The sequence below is a fragment of the Molothrus aeneus genome, chromosome 5, assembly GCF_037042795.1.
Source record: "Molothrus aeneus isolate 106 chromosome 5, BPBGC_Maene_1.0, whole genome shotgun sequence".
Taxonomy (NCBI): Eukaryota; Metazoa; Chordata; class Aves; order Passeriformes; family Icteridae; genus Molothrus; species Molothrus aeneus.
In genome coordinates, this window is record NC_089650.1 from 11225555 (window position 1) to 11250189 (window position 24635).

At 36.6% G+C, this 24635-nt stretch overlaps 1 protein-coding gene across 3 annotated transcripts in view; it reads right to left on the reverse strand.

Moving 5' to 3' along the window:
* Positions 1 to 24635, reverse strand: part of IPO8 (importin 8) — a 50707-nt gene that overhangs the window by 15072 nt on the left and 11000 nt on the right. For all 3 annotated transcript variants that reach the window (XM_066549568.1, XM_066549569.1, XM_066549570.1), the window contains exons 4-21: positions 23286 to 23444; positions 22166 to 22322; positions 20784 to 20873; positions 20293 to 20387; positions 19645 to 19729; positions 17617 to 17751; positions 16670 to 16769; positions 14943 to 15019; positions 13566 to 13682; positions 11228 to 11317; positions 10405 to 10570; positions 9684 to 9844; positions 9112 to 9237; positions 8396 to 8462; positions 7627 to 7752; positions 7067 to 7164; positions 5934 to 6029; positions 4288 to 4508 (exon numbers count right to left, since the gene is read on the reverse strand). In XM_066549568.1, coding sequence (XP_066405665.1) covers positions 4288 to 4508; positions 5934 to 6029; positions 7067 to 7164; positions 7627 to 7752; positions 8396 to 8462; positions 9112 to 9237; positions 9684 to 9844; positions 10405 to 10570; positions 11228 to 11317; positions 13566 to 13682; positions 14943 to 15019; positions 16670 to 16769; positions 17617 to 17751; positions 19645 to 19729; positions 20293 to 20387; positions 20784 to 20873; positions 22166 to 22322; positions 23286 to 23444 — 2166 coding nt within the window. The remainder of the gene's footprint in view (positions 1 to 4287; positions 4509 to 5933; positions 6030 to 7066; positions 7165 to 7626; positions 7753 to 8395; positions 8463 to 9111; positions 9238 to 9683; positions 9845 to 10404; positions 10571 to 11227; positions 11318 to 13565; positions 13683 to 14942; positions 15020 to 16669; positions 16770 to 17616; positions 17752 to 19644; positions 19730 to 20292; positions 20388 to 20783; positions 20874 to 22165; positions 22323 to 23285; positions 23445 to 24635) is intronic.

The following is a 24635-nucleotide window of genomic DNA, read 5'->3' on the forward strand; positions in this document are numbered from 1 at the left end:
AAAAAAAAAATCTTAGTATTTAATAGCTTAGCTTCATATGAAATTATCAATTTGGGACAGCAAATCAAAGTACGAGAATGAGGCCCTGCTGTTAGAAAGGGAGTCATCATTGGGAAGCAGCCCAAATGACCAAAACCCACAGCACATTTGTCATGCTCCACTTTAAAGCTGCTAAAGAGAGAAGTTGCAAGAATGAACACGTCTTCAGAATATGCATGTTATGAGAAGGCCCTGCAGGACAGCAGAAATTGAGGCATTGAGCCATCTTTAGTGAACCTGAGCCAGAAGGAGACTTTTCTTTCACCTGCCAGCAGAGAGAAACAGCAGGAAAAGCATCTGCCTTGCCTGAAGTTCAGTATTCTACTATACCCCAGCTGTATGAGGGACTGAACAAGCAAAATGGAGTTTTATATATTTTCATAATAGCAAAGAGTAGCTTCAGGATCATTCCCTTGCTATCAAAAGGCTCATTATTTCAGCACCCTTCCATCTGCTCAAGGGAGCCTGGATATGATTCTCCTTAGTAATTTGTGCTTTGAGATCTGTACTTATTTGCTCAGAAGCACACAATAGCCCTCCCTAACAATCAGGGACTCTGCTTATTCCTCAATGGTTTATCAAGCCTGGAGTGCTAAACACACAACACACAGCCCTGCAATGCATGACTCTAAGCCACGTCTATTTTTAACAAGCTGTGTGTGGTCCTCATAATCTGCAGGACCTCCTCTTGCTAACACATATTCCTCTAATACAGCACAAAGGATTTTAAAATCTTTTGTATTTTAAACCAAGCTGAAAGTATTTCAGAGAAAAAATGCTAAGCCTTTGCTTTTACTGTGAAAATCAAGCTTCTTTCTATTACATCAATCCAGTTCCTGGACAAACTGCAAATAATTAGCCATTTCCTTCTATTTGCAAAGTTGGAACCAACAGAAGACTGGGATTTTTATGTACAACTCTGAGAAACCTAGGATTTTTAACTACTCAAACTCCTATCAAATATATAAGCCTTTTCAGCTTCAAAAAACCCAAAAGCACTTATTGAGGGTTTTTTTGAAGCAAGTGAGATTTTCCTTTCACCCTAGTTACCATAGAAGAACTTTTAGTATGAGAATAAGCGTAAGTCATGCAGATGTGTCATCCAAACCTCAGCTGTCAGTAAAAAGGTAGAAAGTGGAAAGGAGCAAATGTTTCTGCAAAAGGCTTTCCAGTGTGAAGTCACTGCAGAAAGCATTTAGAAATACATACAATATCCTGTGGCATATAGGGACTATCAGCACACAACCACAGATTTGTGATTTCCACTATGACATACTGAATTTATGCACGGTCTTACAAGGAATTCTAAGTTCTCCTTGCCTGGCTAATTTTTAATATGCCAACTTTGTAACACTTTTTCAATAGTTTCCATGGTTTTAATAACATGGAAGAACAGCTACTTATCTTACCATAACTGCTTTTCCCTTGCATTTTTCCCATGGATTCCATCTCATGTGTTTGCATGTGCTGCTCCAGAAACACTGCATTTTTTTGGCAAACACCAATGGCTCCAGCCTGAGCATGTGCAGCCATGCACAACCCTACTGCTGGCAGAGCACAATCTATGGGGACTAAGACTTCACAGCTACACAAGAAAGACATAGAATCATGGAACAGTTTGGGTTGGAAGGGACCCTAAAGGTCATCTAGTTCCAACTCCTCTGCCATGGGCAGGGACACCTTCCACTAGACCAGGTTGCTCAAAACCCCATCCAGCCTGACCTTGAACACTTCCAAGGACGGAGTGTCCACACAAAAGCGTGTGAGATTTATGTGGACAAGGCATCTTGAACAGCCACAGTCACCCCCATGTTCCAGATTTCCTGCATGGCTGACAAAGAAATGACAGCAAGATTCACCTGGTCCTTCACATCTGAAGGTGGATCTACTTTGATCTTGTTGAGTTTCTCTAGGATCTGTGAGTTTACCAAATGATTTGAATCTGGGCCTAAAACTGCCTCTTAATAGAAAGTAAGCGAAGTGTAAACCAAAGCAACAAATGGCAGCTGATGAGAAAAAGGGCTGTACAAATAAAGATGCCCACTGCTCTCTGATGAAGACATGAACTTGTTAGGGGAGGACCCAAGAAAGGGTTTCAAGAACACCAAATTTTTTTGCACTTCTGTCTTTTCCTGTTCAGTTAGGCCTCTGAATCTGGGGCTCCTTTAATACTCCTAAGAAAACAAATGGTCTGCTAGAAGCAGTGCTCTCCTGAGGGAAAGGGAGGGAGTCCCTTAGAGCACATCACAGTGCCTCACCAGCAGTACCACAGCAAAAGCCCTACCCTACACCTGGAAGCCACAAAGTGAGGAGACAGCACAGAAGGAACAGTGACTTTTAGATTTAAGCAATATTATAGATAATTATTTCTCTGCTGGTAGCAGCAGATCAAAGAGAGATTTCTAACCCTCTGCTGCCATTCAAGTGCACTCTGGGTAGAATGATGGGCATGACAACCACGTGTTTAACTTTTCATTTTCACAGGCTTTGTTAACCTTTGTCTCAGCTCCAAGTACGAGTTTATTTGAAGAGTAGTTTCAGTAGCTGATGCTTTTTGATGAGCAACACAGAAGAACTGAAAATTTAGCTCACAGTACTCTCTGAGATTGGAGCCTAGTCAGACCCTAACATTTTTCCTCTCTGAATCTGACTAGCTTCTCAGTGAATGCTCCAGGATGAACTCTTTCAGACTATAAATCTCTTTCAGTTTACCATCTTAAGGAATATCTTCTTTCCTACCATCTCTCTATTTGCTCAGCATGTGATATGTAGTAGAAAAAAATGAAAGCACAAAGAGATGAAGCTCAAGAACTTTGCTTCAGCCATAAAAGAAAATTGGTACACGGAAATCCTAAAATGTCTTGCCCTTTTCTAAAGCTGGAAGATATAAAAATAATTTAGCAATTACCAATAATATTACCACAAGGTGTGGAAGAAGCAACTTAAGGAAGACACCCATCTAAGCCTATCCATACACCTGCAGGCAGCTGTCAGCCTCCAGTAACAAAACAAAACTCAAGCAGGAAGGTGAGAGGTAGCTGTTAACTACATCTGTCTGCTTTGCCCTTAAGTGGATGTGAATCTCCCAGTTAAGACACCACATCTCAGCTGAGAGGCAAGCACTGGCCTTCACCTCTGCTCAGCATCAAGTGCAAGCTTTGCTAGGTGATGACAGGCTTTTCTCTCCTTCATTAACTTTACAAATGCTCAGCTCCTGCCTGAGCGCACACCAGTGCAGCACACACACATTCAAGGGAGGTCACAGTGACGTTTAAGTTCAGCAGGATGCTAAGAAGTCAATGGCACAACGATAAACATGCAAGTTGATTGTGAAAATTCATTTAAAATCAGAAGTGGGGTTCACTGCAAAGAGTAATATTTTTTCATTAAATGGAGCAGTTAAAAAAAACTTACAAAATACAGAACAGAAAGTATGTACACAGTGTTTCAGATAAAAAGTTAACATGTTGTTTGTTATAAATGATAAATATAGTTACTGGCTTTGTAATCTACATCTATGTATTAGCTTTTACAAGCTATTATTGATCACAAAGATTCTGATATAATACAATTTGTAATTCCTTTTAACTGCTTTTTGGTACAATATAGCCTGTCAGTTTACGTATGTACTGTATAGTTTATATAAATAATAGTGTGATAAATACATATTTATCTTAGGCCTTAGCATAATATTAAAATGAAAACTGAATAATGTATTAAAATGCTTTTATTTGTGTAACTAGCCAAGGTAATGGTGTGAAATAGCTAGGTTGTTTCTCACCTTTGTGGACCATCTTATCTGAACGATAACAGTGACAAGAACCAGGACACCAAGAGAAAAAAATTTACTACTGACTCTCCAATTATTAAAAAGTGTCAAAACAACAGAATGGAGCATCAAGAAGAAATAAAACATATTGATTTAATCTACAAGATGGCATGCAGACAGGTCAAAGGTTAAAACAAGCAAAAGAGTTCCTAGAACATGTAAACTCACATGAATCTTTGAATATGCATAAACTCTTATGAATATGCATGGACCCCCTGTAACATAACAGTATATAGAGAACATTGTTTTAAGTTAACAATGTGCCTTTGGCAGATTGCCAAACACCCCAGTGCTGGATATTGTCCCTTTTGTCCCTTACCAAACTTTTAAAAGTTTTCAAGAGTGATCATAGTTTCTCACATTGTTGAAAACCAGCTGGTCAATATTGAATATTGTAAAAAAACCCTCTCAATACTTGCCCAAAAAAACAGTCTGTGTCATTCATCCACTGGTTTATGAACTGTGCAGTGATGGGCTCAGGATTGTGTGGAAATCTGATGTTCTCCAAGGTGTGCAAAAGTAGGTCAGGATTGTAGTAGAGTGCAGCTATGGCAACTTGAAGACACATGGTACGGAGCTCGCTTGTTTTAACTCCTCGAGTCAAGCGCTCCAGAACAGCCTCCACAAAGAGGGGAATACACTGGGCACAAAAGAAGACAAAAAGAAAAGGAAAGGGAAAAAAAAAAAAAAAAGAAAACAGTCATTAGACATATTGCCAGATTATACAAAATTTTGTAATATTTTTACCAGAATTATGTCCTGAGTTATCCAAAGTTCAGGTATAGAGAAAGGAACACATTCCTTTCACTTTCTAGCCTCCGATCACAGGCTTATAAATCTTCCCCAAAACAGCTCTTCTCTGAGCTAAAAATTGCAGTGTTATTCTGAGCACAGGGGAGAATATTTCGGGCCATTTGGTGGAGTTTGCTCTAGCATGTTGAAAAGATTTAGAAAAAGACTCAGACATTCTCATCTTTGAAGGAAGATACTAAACTATTTCAAAACTAACAGGCATTAGAAATTAAACTACCTAAATTCATAACATAGTTAGGAGTTTTTCCTAATAAATGTAAAGTGATGTTAAATTTTTTATAGAAGTTTAAAATGAGTTTTTTCGGATAAAAGCAAACATGCACAAATTTCTAAACAATGAAATAAGCATCTTCTAAACACATGTATATTTCAATGGACAAATTTATACATTACAAAAATTTGGCAAGCATTACAAAAGTTTTAGTTTATGAGTTTCAGTTCTGTGTGCAGCCATTTTAATTCACAGAGTTGTATAGCTCAATTAAGCCTTCCACCACATATTTATTTCAATGCAAATACACTGAAGTCACTTTAAACTCTTCCAGATTTCCTTTAAAAAATCAAACTTTTCAGAGACCGTTTTTATCTTCAATTACTTCAGATTTACACCAGTAAAGTTATATCACTTTCAGTGAAATTACCTGAAAACTTATCACTGAAATCCATGGATTGTACTGTGGCAACATCAAACATGATATGTCAAGGTAATTTAGGCTCATTACATAAGTCCAGAATTTGGCCCTTAACAGGAAAAAGACTACTTTCTAAAAAGGTGTTCTAAGAAACTCTGGAAAACTGTGATTATGTTTCTCCCTGCAATCACAATCAAGCCATGCTAAAAAATCTGCATTTCCAAATGCACTTAGTAATTTAAGACATCAAAAAGTTCCCATAGCTTGGAGGAACAACAGCAGTTGGATATGTACAGTTAAACTCTCAGCCACAGTAGTTTTAAGTATGCGTTTTGCATCAAAAGGGAAACTCTATTAATAGAAAGAAAAAAACTACAATCTTGCACAACATACTATATCCTTATAATTCACTCCATATCCATTTTGTGGTCATGCCCACTAACATCTTGTCTCAAAATCAAAAAACCCCAACCTTACAAACTTTCCTGAGTTCATTTACTTCTTTCTGTCTTTCTCCCCACTGCACATTTCCCTCAAATTCTCTAATTTCAGCTGTTTCTCTCAGGAGCCATGGACCATTAGAAAGCAATAAAAGAGAAAACCTGTTCAATATATATCACCTGGTCAATACCCCGTCCTTTGCACTGAAGAACAATCACTTCTAGGAGTTTGGCTGCATGGCACTCTGCATCTTCTCCTGCATCTCCTGTCAGTACCTAACAATCAATCAGAGTGACAATTTAATTTATCAGTAATCACTGACAACACTGAGAGCAAGTGCTCCTGTACCTGCATACATCCAAAAATCTCTACACAGCATATACATATGTATTCATGTTAAATTTTGTGAGGAATTAAGACACATAATTCATCTCTACAGGACATAAGCAAGGATGAGTGGCTAAAGGTGAATTTTAAAAACTAGAAGAAATTACTGTAGTTCTTAAAGAATATTATATTATTTATATGTTCTCACTTTCCCTTTTTTAGAAAGAAATGTCACTTAGAAGAATCACTGATGTTTTCCACATGGCATTTCCACTTTTTCACTTCAATTCTAATAGTCACTGGCAGATTAACAGCGTGGCAAAGTGAAGTGCTATGTCTAGGCTAGTTTCTGATTAAGAACAAGATGTATGCAATCATTCTGTGTGTAGGCACATACAAATGAAACTGAGTGCTTCATCTCAATACATTTCAACCCCATGGTCACTGTCAATCAAACCTGACAAAAGAAGCAAAATTTTCACAATCAAATAAATACTCCAAGTTTCTTAAAAATAAGCAGGTAGCTAGATGCCTAACACTCTCTAATGCCCCAAATCAGAGGAGGACTGCAGCATGATCTCATAATTTATTATACATGAGAGACTCAGCATGAAAGAAAAACAAGATAAATGTAGGAAGAACTTCAAATGAGTTTGCACCTTAGCTGACAACCAGAGAGTCCAACTGCAAGATACACAACCCAAGGAAATCAGGCTTCATTAATTCCCTACCTACCAAAATAGCTCTCCATGGAAGAGAGTCAAGATTAACAGCAGCTTTCTCCCACACAGCTTTTTGCATGTAATTTTCTTAAAGCATGTCACTTACAAAGTGTGAAGGTGCTGCATGTGCTCAGAACTGAGTCAAGACCAAAATTCACTTAATTCTGAAATGCTTGGCCACCACGTGGCATGTTCCTGTCACTCAGCTCCTCTAATTGTTATTTACCAGTGATAAAAACAAGAGTAAGAATCAGAAGCCTTACCTTTTTACACATAGAGTAAATGATTTCTAAATGCTTTGGGTTAGACAGTAAAGTATCGGTGTCAATGGTCACATAATTATGCAAGAGAGGCATCATATCTGCAGAACAGGGAGAGCAAAAGAGAAAAAACTTGCAAAAAGTGCTAACCAGAGAGGTAGTCCTAAAAGGGGGAATTCATTAGCTGATGTTCTTGAATAGGGCTGGAAATTCAAACTCTGTGAAAGTCTTTTCTGGAAGAATTCTTCATAAAATGCACTATGTAGGGTGCATTCTTGGAACTAGAGTAGGATCACATCTTAATGAATCAATTTGTAGTTTCACATTAACTTTGAATATTCAACTTTCTTTGAGTTCAGGACCCCTACAACAACTGATCACACTGACAGATTTGCTTCTCCTACTTAAATATCTCCTGTTCCACTCCCACACTAAACAGACGGGCAGGGCATGACTCAAATACATGATCATTTTAAACCATGACACTAAATGGAAGAGACCCTGATCTGCTAGAGATGAATTCTCAAACAGTAAAAATATCATTAGAACAGAAGTGAATTTACCTGCAAAGTATTCAAAGCAGTCCTGCTGGAAAACCTCGTACAGAACACCTAAAAGCTGCCACATCTGAGGTGAAATCATCTGGCATGTTAAGCTGAAGGCCAAGGACAGAATTTCTTCATAAAACTCTGCAAAAGACAATTTGTAGCAGGGTGCTTTACAAAAAAAATTTAACTTGCAAATACCTTGAAATCTGAAACTGAGTCTTGAGTCATGTAACAACTAGAGGACAGCAATTAGAAACTAAATCATACATAGAAAAAGAAAACAAATTGTAAAAGACTCCTTCAGACAGGTCTTGTGTTAGCTATAGTTACAATGATATGCATAGTTTTCCATTATAAATACACACCAAAAAAATATATCAGCAGCACATTAAAGACAATGCTTCTAATTGATTTACTGAAAAATATATTTTTTCCTCAGTCTTGGTTTTTCTGAAAGGTCTTATCATAAAAGTGTAACTTTTAGTGCAGCATACTGATGAAGCAGTAATTTAATTGCAGACCATGTCCATAAGAGACTAATGCAATTTAGACATTGTCCTTTAACACAATTAGCCAGAATTATAATCAGAACAGCATCTTCAGCTTTTGACCTCCAAAACACAATAGCCAATCTGACTAAGGTACAAGAGAAGATCAGGAAAAACAAATTACAACGGTAAAGTAGTGTCTTATTCTCTAAAGATACACACACAAAAAGATGAAATTCTGTTCTGGAAGATAACAATAATTAATTTACATGATTTTACATATCTCAGAAACATACCTATAACGTGCTTCTGCAAAACAAGGCCAATGATCTGTAAACAAATGCTCTCGAGCTGTTGAGTGATCTGAAATAAAAACATAAAGCAGTTTTATTTAAAAAATTAGAAGTACAGCAATCAAATAAATGTATTTGACTAATTCAGTTTGAGAAGTTCTTCAGATCAAAAAGGCTTTTATCATTTTTTAAATGCTGCATTAACAATCACAATATTATGAAATAAGGTCTCCCTGATGCAGAAAGAACCTCTCTACCCTGAATATGTGATTTGTGGGCATATTGCACCACAGCTTGGGAGACTAATTCCTGGAATTCTATCCAAGATATTGCTGGGTCAACTAAAGATATGGGTCATCACTGTAAAAAATTAGGGTTCTTCAAAATATTTCTTTTTAAATTCTACTTTAATGCTCTGTAATAAAACTAGTCACTATGAAGAAAATTAACTTTATCCCAACCAAAACCAGCACATTCCAATGAAGTGTTTACCAAGTAAGGGCTAAGAATTTTACCCTTGGGACATAAATTCCCTTGAAGTTGAAAGCTAAACAATTAATGAATCACAAAAGTAAACTGGGCTTTAGATTCAAATATGTCAGAGAATGGCTTGGTATCATCCTGCTGCAGTAAATGCACATTCATGGCAAATAATGCAACATACACAGAAGTACTTCTTGTCATGCATGAAAGCAGGAAAGTACCAAGGAAAATCTCACCTCCTTGTGATCTTCCACAACTGTCAGGATTGTGTCAATTGTGTGCAAGATGCCCATGGCCATAACCGTTTTGTCCTCTACTTCCTCATATTCCTCGCTCTGAAGTACTTTACCAAATATTTCAGCCTGTGAACAAAACCAACCAACTTGACATTCAAGAGCAAACCCATGTTCCTAATTTGTCATTCAAAACCAAGGCAGTTAATGCAGCAGCAGCAATGCCTTATCTCTAAGAGCTGTCAGCACTGAAAAATATGCTTGCTGCTTTTGAAAGGGGAATGTAGCAAATTAAAATCTCCTCTTTTTTTTCAGAAGTCCACGTTAAGTCATTTGAAATGCTAAATAGTTAGACCACAGCTCATTAAAACCAGTGACACAAATCAGTGTCTTTGAAAAATCTATAGGTTTTAAAAATGCTTCATACAGAAAAAAACCACAAATACTGCAAATACTACCAGTGGACTCTTACAAAGATTACTTTGAACAGTGTGTACTTCGAGCAGAGTTCTTTAAATGTTCACCAAAGTAGGCACATGCTTCTGACTGGAGTGGTCATTTACTACTGCTCTCACCAAGTGCTGGGTCATGTCCACAGCGATAGTGGCGACTTCCTGGCTGTACTCATAGATCATCTTCTGGATTACATTCGTGAGATCATCGTTCTCTGTCTCCCTCACAATGTGCAGGAGCTCATGCATCACTGGCCTTACATAAGGCTTCACATATTCCTTGGCTAAAAGATGAATAGAAAGCAGGAGAAATCAGCTATCCATAAACACAAATATACTGCATCCATAAACTGCCACGGTAGCTGACTATTCTTGAACAAAGTAAGTTTTTAAAATTTGAATTCACTAAAGAAATAAAAAAGCCAAAAAACATACCAAGGCAATTTTACAGTCCATAACTAGTAGACAGAGTAAATAAATTGTGTAATATTGAAATGCCACCTACAGCTAAAATCCACTTTTGAGGGAACACTTGCTCTCATACATAAAGCAGTGTTCATTTTTAAACATACACACTGCTTAAGTTCACTAAAAAAAACCCCCAAAGATGGGTGATATTTACTTTATAAAAACATGCTGATTCTAACTTCTTTTGCATCATAAAAACTTCAAGTCAGAATTTTGGGATGAAATAAGCAAGTGAATCTGCCTAAACATGATAAAATATTCTCAAATCTATGTCTTCAAATGACAGAAATGTTTAGATAAATCTGCACCAACCTCCTTGTCTTGACAAAAAAATCAATAGATCAGTGTATACAGCTGATGAATCACTGTCACATACCTTGCTCTTGGTTGCATATTAAGGTCTGAAGGGCTATGGCTGCTTCTACTTTGACAGGCATCTCCTTATCATCAATCAGGCTCTTCTTTGTCAGCTCTACTGCATTCCTCAAGTTCATCTCATTGTGAAATTTCAAAGCACTGAATGAATGAAGTACCCAACAGGACTGCAAGGCAAAAACAGAAGCAATTTAGGGACTATGGCAATTTTAAGCATTTTTAACTGAGTCAAAACCAATGCTAACTATCTCTGTGCTTGCATGCATTGTTTTTTTCCTCCCATTTATGAATACACTTATGGTGTATTCTTTCATTAAATGTAGCACAGGTTTTGCACTCAAGCAGTTCTTTATTATCCTTTCCCAAATTTTAATAAATTCAGTGTGCACATAATTTGCATTCATTGCTTTGGTCCTTCTGGGGGAAACAAAATCATAACAAAACAATGAAAACTGTTTGTCCGTGACTGATATCGGCACTTGGGGATTTTCTTCAAGCAACAATCAAATTGATGTTACCTATTTGTGGAAATCCTGCCTGCTCTTCACAGCCATCTCTGCTAATGAAAAATGGCCACAATTGCTGCTCAAATTCTCAAGTTTGATTGAAGAGGTGAACATTAATATAACACAGACCCTACATCAATTCCTTTAACTGAAAAATCATTTTTAAAACAAAATTATGAAAAAAAGCCAGCAAGAGAATGTAATTTCAAATTTTACTATGTATTTACCTAATTTCTTTCAGTAACATTCAGAATGAAATCAAACTGCAAAGGAAGGAACCGTGGCAAACACTGGAATTGATGTAACAGGTGAACTTACTCGAGCTCTGAGGTATCCCAGGTTAGACATGAACAAGGGAAACACGTGATTCTGCAACATCAGCTCCATTTGATCCTTGAAGACACTCTTCTGTTGGAGTAAGGAAAAATTAATTTTGGAGACCATTCATTTCACATACTTCTTTCTAGCCCATAATGCATTTTTAAATATCAACCATGGGAAACACAGTAATTTGTCTATATAATAAAGGTATCCTCCCACAAAGAGAAGTGGATCCCTTACCTTGAATAGAACCAACTCAAAAGCACAGCAAGTTCAAAACCAGGTAAGTGAAAGAACTGTACATATAATATTTTACTTGGCATTATTTATTACAACATGTAAACTGGAATTCTCGTGTTATTTAAGGCAATTAATACCAGCTGATTTTTCTTAAAAACTAACAAGGATCAATAACCTAGTAATTCCATTCTTCCTACAAAGGAGAAAATATAAACCTGAAGATAAATATGGGGTTAGTATGAAACAGATCTGAGTTTCAAATGAACTACTGTTACTCTAAGTATCAAAACTTACTATCTTGGACACTACAGCAACAAATCTCATCTTTTTTCATGTTTATTAATGGATGAAGATAATTCCTTTGTGACAGAAATTTCCTTAGCTGGAGAAGGATACTGGATGAGAGTTATACTTCATTATTCCAAACTTAGCAAATCCCAAGATTCTCACAGGAAGCTAGAACAAGCATGGAGATTTTAGACTTTCCTTATAGTCCAGAATAATAGAAAAGATACATGCTAGGGATGTTGTTACCATCCAAAGGAATGATTCAGTGGCAAAGACAGAGAAGGGTGAAATGGGACACTCAATACAACATGTATCTTGATTTCACCAATGCACACAGCATTTTTTCCACACTCATTCCCCAGCCTTCACAGAGCTGGATGAAGGACTGAGCAGAGAGAAAAACAGAGAGAAAAGAAAATACTGTTCTTTTGTGCATACTGGCCAGAAGTTTGTAGGCTTTGAACTGGAGCTGCTGTGGGGAGCCAGGTGGCTCAGGCAGGCCCATTGTGTTTATGAGCTCCTTAGACTCAGGATCTCAGTCAGCTCAAGAGCCAGAAAGCACTTACAAATCCAGGATTTGAGATGGAAGCAGCAGATGGAATGTTTCAATATGTCAAATGCCAAACACGAGAAATTCAAATTTTAAAGGGGTCTGTGGTGTTCAGGGTTATTACTCTTTTATAAAGTACAATATAACCTCATGTTTCAGGATTGAAAATTTCAAATAGGAGCAGAATACTGGAATAAATCCCATTTTTTCCCCACAGGACAGAGATAATATGTTAATATGAAAGTCTCCTCACAACACAAACAATGTTGTCCTCATTCACTGTTATACTCCTGCATGAGGAAGGGCATTTACAATCCAAAATAATCTATGATAATTCTGCAAAAGTTACTGATGCTTCAGGATTTAAGATCAGAAAATAGATTGGTAAAAAAACAGATGGTCAAGTGTTGGTGAGACGTTGCTCGTAATATGAAGACAAATCCTGCACAGCGAGAAAATTCAGATAAAATATAATAAATCAATTTTTAAAAGAAGCCTCCAGCACAAGATCACCATTCTCATGCTAAAAGTGATAATGCTTTGTCAATTACTTCTGACATGGAGCAAAGGCATATTTTGAACTCCACCATCTACAAAAGCACCAGGCAAACTGTAATCAATTTCAATTAGAGAGTAACAGTGTGGATTAAATTTGCATTCAGATTCCAGAAATACACCCAAAATTCTGAAGATGTTGTCTATAAAAAATGGAGGAAGGCTCCTTGTTCTTTTCAGCTTTTTTCAAAACTCCCAACTGGCAGATGAAATAAGACTTAAAGCCACTTATTGAAGAGTGAAAAAGTTGGAAAGCTAGACAGAACACCCCTGTAACATGTTAAGTAAACCTTTTCCTGGAACCAGAAGAAGCCCATAACAGTGCAGGCTGTTGGGGAATTTCATAAAGAATCATAGGCCATGTTGCTGATGGAATGCATGTTTGCTTTCTTAACACTTCCATTTTCCTAGTAAAGCAGGAGGGGACCAAGGGACTGTTGTGTAACAAACGAACAGAGCTTTGGAAAAACGTGAGAAGGAAAAATCTGTGTATAAAATTGTGATATAAAACCCAGGAAAAAATGTTAATATTTTTAAATAAATAGACTCTCATATTCTGATTGCAATCAGAGTGCAATCTCTCTACAGATTTTTATAAATATGGCTAAGGGCTAGTCATACTTTATAAAGTAAGAGTATTTTAATTTAAATCACAGCTGATAGCAAGAATTGCAAGCTTTTTTCATTTCTTTACCCACTTACCTTCAGTAAAATATCTGCTAGGGATCCTATAACATGCAAAGCTCCATCTTTTTTCCTTGGATCAATGTTTGGCTCTGTCAGAATCTGGTAGCAATACGCCATCATTTTTGGTAATACCTGTGCAGGACAGAAAACACACAATCCCCTTTAGTCAAGTTATTTTAATAGCATTGTTTAAAAAATTCCTATGACATTTTCAAGAAGAAATTTTGTCTTGGCCAGAGCAATGTGAGGTACTAAATGCAGCATCTTTCAATGGCTAAAGTGTAAAACTTTGGAATTCTCAACTTTTCAGCCAAACTGATCAAAATTAGATTAATCTCCATGAAATTTCTCATTACTAACAGCAAGTAAGGTATTTTTGTCACTGTCTTGAAGCAAATAAAAAAAGTGATGAAAAGGCAAAAGGCTCAAACAGAACCTCGCCCACTTTTTCTCTTCTTTTCTGGCTTGTCTCACGCATAAATATAAATACATATGTGTGTGTGCATATATCTATGAAAATACATATATTTTCAAGGAGAGCTTGGACTAAAATCTCATAAACTTAATTTGACCTACTGATTTTGGCAGTAGTTTCTAAAGTTGACTAGACTTAGAAAAGTTTCTTGGCAAAACCAATGGCTGAATGTGATTTCCACACTCATCATGTCCTTTTCCAACATGCCACTGGGATGGTCTAAATATAAATTATGAAAATGAGAAGGAAGATCAGTGGACAAGAACTCTTTTGACAATAAAAAAGTAGAAAGGTCATATTCCACCTATTCCACCTAATGCAAAGACTGTGTTCTCCTCTGAAAATCCATCTGGAAATGGAGCTCCATGATTACTGGATGTTAAAATGGAACCTAAGAAAAGCATTTGCCATTTTAGCCAGCTGTGTTTCCAGGGGGCTTGCCTGAGTATTTTTGTACAGGTCACTGGAAATACAGAAAGATCTACAGAAAAGCTATGTCCTCATTTAAAGAGTAACTATATGGAATGGGTTTTGTCCTTGCTAACTTCATTGCTGCTAAGAAGGATTTTAAATAGCATCAGTGGAAATTAATAAGGATCAGATCCACTTTCCCTCCTGCTACAGTTTGTGATGCTGAGAACAGCTGTGACAGAGGCTGTTTGTAAACCTGGGAAAATCTATTCCAATATATCAATTCCAACCCATTTTGTATCTGGCAGATGCAAGAAGAATCTACTTAGTATTTATACACACCATATTTTAACTCTCCCCAGACTGATAGCATTCAGCCAGGAAACACTGAACTATGTAGCAGCAAGTATATTTTTCAAGATTAGCTTCCTGTAGCATCTTCAAATATATGGGGAATTAACTTTATTAAGGAAAACTCAAATAATTTAAAGCCACTGGCATCATACCTCTTTTCTCTTCTTTGCAGCGGTGTAAAGGAGATTCTGTGCTGCTGTTGTTGTGGATGCATAGTCCTCAAATACATCTAAAAAATGGGGAGAAAAGAGCATTAAAAAAATTTCTTGTCTGAATAATAATTTTTTTCTAAACCATCTTGGTTTTGGGGTATCACAAAATCTGGATGAATATATAACCTCAAAATTATTGCCATGATTGTCTTCACCTCCTGGTTAAAGAGTCAGACCTAAGCTTATGTCACACACCTTACTTCTTGCCTTCCAAATCCACTGCCCCTCTTCATTCCCTTAATTAAGAATATTCTCTTTATTCATTAGCACTTTTGAGACCATATACAAGGGACCAAAAATCCTGTCTCTTTTTTTAATTAAAACCCCTATAGGAAGAAAAACAATACACTCCAGTACCATCTGTATACCACATGTACACATTTTTTACTTGATTTTATTAAAACATCATGGGAAACTTTTTGTACATAAAATCTACTTAGATCTGGAGTAGCTTTAAGTCTGTTGAAAGGTCAAGTTTTTTAGTTTCATTCACTGCAACTAAACCTCTGCTGCTCATATTGAAAATGTAATTTATATCTTGAAAAAAAAAACATGCAAACATGTTCTAATCCAAACATCTCCACACAAATTAAACCAAACTAAAAGACCTTAAAATGCTATCTCAAAATCTGACTCAAATTACACACCAACTCTTCCCAAAAACTTTTAGATAAAACATCATTAGGAAATACTACCAGACCACTGGAATCCTTGTTCCAAATGAAAAAGTGCCTCAAAAAAATTCCATTTAATGTACTTTGATATGTGAGTGTAATGTACTTTGAGTGGTTTTTTACCTTCCATGATACAATCTGAATCTGTTTTTAACTGCCTCAGCTACACATAAAAATAAGATTCACTACTGTCACAGAAAGAACTGAATTCACACACCAAATATCAAGGATGTATGTATACCCTAGTGATCAACACTATACTGTAATTAATTTGTTGCATAACAACTCTCCAAGCTTTTAAATAATTCTATGAATATTTAAATTCCATTTTCATATACACTAATCCCAAATCAACTAATTAAAATTTCCCAAATGCTGCATATATATCTCTGTGGTGCCTGGCTTGCAGGAGTTTTCCAGCTAAAATTGCTGTACTTTTAAAGTACCTTTCTCTTTTTCAATGACATGAATCTTTTAATAAATGCAATTATTCATAATATGGCCCTATGTGTTATTCCCAAGATTTTGCACTGTGTCTTTTGAAGGAATATATATATCTAATTATCTTACAATTGAGTAGTAATAAGTGGCAGAAGAACGCTAAAGGCGCAGACAATTTTCAGCAGGGAAAGAGTAAGTCAGGCCTCTTCTGGTCAAAGTGAGAGCTGCAGGAACCTGCAGACAGCTGGCACATCTGCAAGCCAGGATTCTGAAACAGGCACTAACAAGGGAGCAAGCCAGTCTGTCTGGGCTGTTCTGAGCACAAGTGAAGTAGAAAAAAACTCTGAGAGAATCATTTAAATCAAAGCTACCAGCCCCATAGCCCAAACTCACCTGATCTGCCACATGGTTTTATCTACAGATTGGTGAGATTTAAGAAAAAAGTTTTGTTCTTCCCATTGTTCAGGTGAAGAGAGACATTACAATGGCCATGCTGATCACTGGAACTACAGGGTACAGTTATGATGAAAGCAAAAAATAAAGCCAAATTACCAAATTTCATGCGGATATATTCATATGGATCCTCTTGCCAGAGCTCCTCATCCTCATCTTTGTAGCACATTAGAGAGAATATCACCTCTTCTGTTATAGTCTAATTTTAAAAAAGCCAAATACATGTAAGTACACATAAAATCCAATTCCAGTACAGCTGCCCTCCACCACGCACTAATTTATTAGATTATTTTTCTGGAGAGTTACATTCCTTCAAGCAGCATTCTTTTATTTTATCTACCAGAAACAAATTCACATTACTATAGGTACTTTCCTTTTGAAACAGGCCCAGACAGCAGCAGTAGTTATACAATCTATCTTTATAATATTACATTACCATGCACAAAATACACTTCAGGACCTGCTCTGTACAGAGCAGAATATTACATTCTGCAGAAGGATCTCACCAATGCAATACTTAACATGAGAACAGATTTCAGAGTCATTCCCCATAAAAGTCATGGAATTAACTAACTACAAAGAGGATCTTATGATATGAAAAAATAAAAGAGCAGGAAGATTACTTTTTGCTTGTTCTTTAGTTCACTTATAAAACATGTCTTTAAAAGAGGGTTTAGCTCCTCTTAGATGAATGTTCTCTTTGTGCACTATCTTTGCACTACAATCAGAAATCTATGACAATTCTGAACACCAGTAACTAATAAAAGCCAGAACAGCCAGAACACTATGACTTTCTAGCAGACTGTAAAAACTCAAATAAAGAACTTATGGAATGGAATCTTTCCTTGAGTTAACATTATCTGCAATAAAGGGTAGTCATATATTGCAAAACACAACCACATTTGTGTAGAAATGTTATTTTATTTTCCAGATCAATTGCTGAATGATTAGTGAAATCTTTAAAAACACAAAACTTGGGGGGCTGGGGGTGTTTTTTAACCTCTCTGATGACATGCATTGTTTATGACTGGGTTTTAAGCACTGACCTGTATGTGTGGCTTCATTTGCTTCCATGTGATAGAGTGAATCACCCCTTGGTTCAGATAGTTCAATGATTGCTGAAGAACACGTGGTGCAACATAGTCTTTTTGCCTGTACTGGTCTAAGATTCTTAAGAGAACCTAAAGAAGTGACAAATTGGTATTTTTAAATGAAGACTGAAAATTCTGCCTCATGCATAAACATGCAGTGCACTTCCTCAGTGAATATACATGAACAGATAAAGTAGTTTTACAGCAGATGTTCTAGCACTAGAAATCATTATAATGCCTTTGATCCAAAAATCATAAATAATTTAAAGATCAAGGTTCTAATCCTGCAAACATTTATGCAGATGCCCACCTTTACTACTAGCCCTACCATGTGATCACTTGTGATTATAAACCAAAGCTATACTTCAACAGTGAGAGGCTCACAGTTTAAAGAGGCCTCAGCAAAACCGGGAATAGGTAGGGAAAAGGCACAGTGAGATTTTCAAACTGGTGGCTTCTATACCTGCTAAGTGGTGTCTGCATTCATAGTTAATGATAGGTCCCTAAAGAAGATTAATTACTTTGGAAAAACAGTGGAGAGAATAGAAATACTAAACCAGCAAAGAAAAATAGGTTCACCTAAGCCTCTGAATCAGAAGAGCTGCAAACCCCCTTAACTTCAATTACTTATTGTAGCTATCAGATAGTATCACCTGACATGCTATTACCAACTCTATCACACAAAGCTTCCTTGGTAAAAAATTTTCCTCTACTAAGAAAAAAACACAGTACAAAGCTACTAATCTGCACCAATGGCAGGTGAATTATTAGTAAGTGTAAAGAAGTGGCATATACATGAACAACAATAAAAGTCAAGGGCAATGCATAACAAAATTTTGAGTCATATGCTTTCAGCAGAACAATTCTGCTTTGTAATTCTTCAGAGCATTATAATAAATTTTATTTTGAATATAGCTCCTTCATTAGGAATACTAAGTTTGATGTTAAGTCTTTTATATGAAATGCTCCAAGGACAAGAACTGTCTGTCTATATCTTATACAGACTCCAGCACAATGTCAGCACTTATCAACTGATGAATAAGTAACAAAGGCTTAGTCATGTAATATTCACAACAGAATTCTTACCAACTCTGCAAGGAATAATGATAAATCACTATTTAAGAGCCAGAAATTGAAGAAATGTGCAGATCATCCAGTACATCTATCTTGAAAGCTAAACTGTTCCCTCTGTAACATAGTCTAATACCTTAACAGACAAACTTTAAGTATTTCAAATTATAACTGCCCATGGGAGCCCATTTTTCTGCTCAGAAGTTACACACTGCAAGGCATCTAGAAAGGATATTTGGTTATTTCCCTTTTCATTTAATTTACAGTCTTACCACAACCATTCCCCTCCTTACTTCTTCCTGATGGTTAAACTATTCTGTTGTCAGACTGGATGAAGAAGAGTAATTTTCTTTAGCAACTTTATCAGAACTGAACTGTCTCCACACACCATGTTAAACACAAATAATTAGCATTCCTAACAAAAAATAATTTCCTTGCAAATGGTGAATTTAGGTTATATTTTCACATAATATGCTTTCCAGGAATAAAATAATGTTCATTGCTGTTCTCCAGACATCTTCTAATCTGCTTCTATCTTCCTGAAATAAAACAGTATCATTGGATAAGTGTGACAGGCCTGAAAATACACCCTTCTGTGAAATGAGGCCTCTGCACCAAGTGTTCCTCTCAGTTGTACCTAGAGTGCTTATACACGACAATAATACCATTTTATCAGCACTCACCTTTTCTGAGAGTTTTCCTGCAGTGTTTTTTGAGTTGCTGAAAAATTGTGTTATTACACCTCAGCTGTATGGCACTGAGTTCTAAAGAACTTCTCAGTCACTACAAGGAAAATCTGCCAGACTCTCATCATTTTTGTTCAATAAATGAACCTCAACACAAGCACTGTTAAAAAGTAATACATTTCTTCAGTCAAAATAATGCAATTCATAAAAAATGAACTATGCTTACCTGTTGTATGCCCACAGCATAGGTTTTTAAAAAGAAGTCTGAGAATTCAAAGTATTCTTTAGTTACATTTCCAGGACTTCCATATCTTTAAAAGGAAAAGGACACAGATATTTACACTGTGAGAAGTCTATGGTGTCAGGAAGATACAGTACTTCCTAAACCATACAGGACCCTGAGTGGTCTTGCATCAACAAAGGAAAAATTTACCACAGATTCCTGCTAAGTCATCCTTTCCCATGTAACACCTCACTTCCCTATTCTTAAATTATCCCAAGATAAGGTATTATACTGAAGTAAACATGGCTTTTTGTCACAACCTCTGTAACTTCCATGTTTATGAATTTCTTTTCAAATCTTTCCCTGCCTTTATGCTTGAGAATATAAACACTTGTAGCTGAGTGTATTAAAATAAATATGTAATTGGATAGATTTACTTTTCCTGCGGGACAAGTTTCTTGCCATCTTAAGGGAGTCCAATCATTTCACTAAGAGCTGAGACCAGCAGTTGTGCCAGTGCAAGGCAGAGGACAGCAGCAGGAAAACCTCTTGAGTGACCAGGAGCTGTTAAATTTCTCAAACTGTCTTCTCTACTTCCATGCCAAGTAATGGTACAGACCTGTAACCCAAACTTAGTTTTTAATCAGTTACCTTTCAAAGAGACGAGCTACAATATGCAATGCCCACTTCTTGCATTTCCACCACACCAGCTCTGGTCTATCATCTTCATCAATTTGCAAAGTCTCCTACAAACAAATACATTTATTTTAAATTAGTTATGTCACTTGTTGAGAAGTAATTATGTTTTAAATATTCCTTGCTAATAAACTAATATAAACACACAGCATGGACTAAAGCTTTGGTTCTGTTAACAGTTATATGAGACTCAGGAATTTTCAGTTATCTTAATTAGGCAGTATAATGTCTATGTGCAATACCTGCACAATGCCTGTACTTTAATTTTAAAATTATGCATATTTAAAAAATGCAGATTCTCAGATACACTTGAATACCACATCACTCTGGTTCAAAAATCCAAGGATAAGAATCTTAAGAAAAGCCCACTTAGAAAATCTTTCCACTGACTGTTCCTCAAATGTCAACACACAAGTTTCAGAGGTCTTCACAAAGCTAGAACTCACCAGTGGTACATTTCTATCAATGATGGTCCGGAAGATCTCCATCCACTGAGTCATAGTCTGGTTATTCACCAACTGGAGGGGCAATGCATACTGCAATAAGGGAAAAAACAAGGTATGAAATACCATTTTTCTCTGTAAAAGGCAGATCTTTCTGCAGCAGTTACATTCTAAGGAAGATGAGGTTTTAAGTAAAATTAAAACCAATTAGGTTACATATCAACACTACTCTAACTGCATCTCTCTTGGTACAATTTGAAAAGGAATTTCTGAGCAGACAAATTTAAGGAAACTTCCTCAGTCTAAGAACTTGCCAATTGTGTTTTTCTTCTTCACAACAGCCCAGGTACTTTTTAGGATTACAGCAGTATTACAGGGCTTTGGCAGACTAATAGCATTTTAGCAAGCAAAATGTACTCACTACTAACAGAACCAGAGGACACAGCCTTAAGCTGTGCCAAGGAGAATATAGGCTGGATATTAGGGAAAAGTTTTCTATGGAAAGAGTGATAAAGTACTGGAATGGTCTGCCCAGGGAGGTGGTGGAGTCACCATTCCTGGATGTGTGTAAAAAAAGATTGGACATGGCACTCAGTGCCATGGTTTAGTTGAGGTGTTAAAGCATGGACTGGACTTGATGATCTTCAAAGTCTCTTCCAACCTGCTCATTCTGTGATTCACTACTACTACCAAGCTACTATCCCATAAACCTCACTTCTCTACAAAATCCAAAGAAAAGTAACAATATTCAGCCAAGGTATTGAAAAGAAAAATAGGATCTTAGTATTTTTTAAATTCTCCATCCATTTAGAAATAAACTATTTTAGCTTTTCAACACACCCTAAGAATTTTCAGGCTGTTCCTTATGAAGGACCTGGTTTGGTTTCTGATTGTAAATACTCCTTCACAAAACTCATCTCAGTAAAAGCCAAACTCATCTCTCTGAAGTGCTTGTGCCTTAATACACAGTATCTGCCAGATTTTCAGCAGGTAATGAGAAATGCCTCCTACTGAAGTGCAACATTTGACAATTACACTACAATATTCATTACTGACACTTTCAGAGACCAGCCATATGGTCTAGATACCTAGTTTGTATCAGGCTATGTGCAACTTTATAAAAATAGGAACACTTCTCTAGTGAGCTTACAGATACAATGTGCAGAAGCACCCTCCATTCATTAAAAATTTAATCTGGGCAATGATGTGACCAGCTTCAAGGTAGAAAAAACTATAAATATCCTATTTTTATAACAGCTATTTATTGTACATGACTTTTCCCATCCAAAAGGGTATTCTTATTCAATCACACCTCTGAAAGTAGTGAAGGAGGTCACTGTGCCTAGCAAAGTAAAAGTTTCTTTTTCCTCTACACAGATGCCAACCTGAACAAGAGCATAGAAGATTTTTAAGATTTGTTTCTGAAGCAGTACAGAGTAATGGGAGTTATCAGGCAGAAGCTGGATCATCTGCTGCTGAATCCGAGGCAAAAATATTTGCATGGCTGCTATGAGGGGATCTCGTTCCTCTGCCTTTTTGTACCTGCAATGGAAACAAAAATGTTGGTCCAGGATCTACACACTGGCGATTCTAATGCCTATTCCCCACCAACAACTTCATTTTGGTGCCCTAAAAAAACCAAAAAAAGAATATCCAGCACTCACTCAATCACTCTCCCCTCCTCTAACCCCCATCTGAACCCTTTGTGCAAATTCACTAAAAATACCTATAAATAAAAAAATGGAAAGCAATAAACATTGCCTTACACAAAGGCAGTTACTGAGAGGAAGAATTACTGTTCTTTACTACTGAATTGTCACCTCACAGGGGCAGGGACTTGATTTTCTCTGCTGTTCACCCAATGCTAAACCCAAGCTGGGTGCTGAACGAATGGGAGTGAACAGCCATTGAAAGGGAAAGACAATTCCTTGCTTTGGAAAACATTCTCTTTCTCCATTTACATTCCTTTTGTGTGGTTTATACATATGTTTCTAATAATAGGCAATTTTAAAAAAATACGAGTGATAAGCCCCACTACACTGCTCCTAATTTATGCTGTGTGGATTTAGACTTCTTGCCAGGAAGATGCTACAGGTAACAATATGCAATAGCAGTATGTGACAATGACAGCACTGTATTCATGACATAAAAGCAGAAAATAATTTGCATTCATACATTTAGAATTTGGGGTATCTTCAAACAAAGAAAGTTATAATCCTAAGGATTTTTTTTACAGCCAAAGCGAAAGTATAAAGTCTGAAGAAAAAAGTTGCAGTAAATTCATACAGACTATTGCTGGCAGCTCTGCTTTCAATTCACTAATGATACAAAGATGATGAATATTTTTCATTTATTTGCAGGAAAGGAAGCATATGATAATTATTAATTCCCATTTTCTGTCTGAAATCCCTTGTAGAACTGCCAGTGCTCTTAAGAATGTCATTTTCAGTCATCAACTTCGACTGAAAGTACCAATTCCTCATTTACTGATGAACATCAACTTACTCATAAGTCTTCACCAGCTGATAGAGGCACAGGAGGCTCCCAAGCCAGCTGCCACTGTTTGGAGACTGCAGGTAGTATCCTATCTTGTCTACCACAGCTGTCCAATGGCCAGGGAAGTCATGTTTAATGATAGCACGGAGGCACATTGTCAGCTGGGCTCTAGTGCAGGGAGGGAAAAATATGTAAGTGAATAAGGTCATGGCATTGTGTTTAAATTAAAGGATAAATCCCAAATCTTGGTTTCTTGGCTACAATACCTGTATTACGTCATAAGCACCAAACATATTTTGAGAACACTGAAAGAGTTCTGGGAAGTAGCAGAGGAAAAGCAAGAAAAAAATTTGACTGGATTTAACTTAAAAAAATAAACTAATTTCAGAACATTTTAACTAGTTTTCTCCCTCCCTCTTCACATGTATCAAGCAGTATTTTAAAATAATTACTTGCTCATGGAACCAGCTAGCTTTGTTCTTTGACAAAGAATGTTTATACTTGCTTATTAAGCTGAAAGCAACCACAAAACCACAAATTCGTATGTTTTCATAATAGAATAATGGCCTGTGTTATGATCCAAGCCACTGCCTCCTCAAGAAATTACAATTTTCCTGGGACCTTCTAGAACAGCACTTTTTCAACCTCCAAAGCATATGGCAGAGCCAATTAGTTGAAGAACATCTTTCTGTTTCTCTCCTGCCACACACCTTTAGAGGCCACTCTCAATGGGGAGGCAAGGCAGAACTGTTGATTGACTAAACTGAGGTGTGGGTAAAAAAGCTGAGCAGTGCTGAACTAGAACCTGTGGAGAAATACTTTTAGTTCTGCTAAGTAATGAAAAAACAAAGCCTGCAGAAAATATCAATTCCCATCCTATCAGCCTCACTTTAATTAAAGGGGTGAAAAATCATAACTGTAGTATGTCTGTGATTCTTGAACATTCTTCCAGCAAAAGCAGAACCACAATTCTTCATTCTTTTAGTACCGTAAAACCAAGAAGCCTAATAGTTAAATACTGGGGTTACATATAAAAATTGGTAAAGTAATTAAGAAAAGGGCTACTAGAAAAAAGGAATCTTGGACAGTATTTCCCTGAATGGTTAATTACATATTGCAGACAGCCCTGTATATACTATCTGCCTTGAATCAACAAACAGACAGGCTGTTACTACAGCAAGTGTTACAAGATACTTTGAACACCTTTAGAGGATAAACCACATCACAGGGCTTGCTGCCAGGTTATTACTTTTCTGAAAAACACCCATGAATAAGTGTAAACAGATTACTATTACTTTGGCAAAAATGTACTTGTCTCATCTTCCAAAACATAGAGATTCTCATGTTAACAACTGTGGT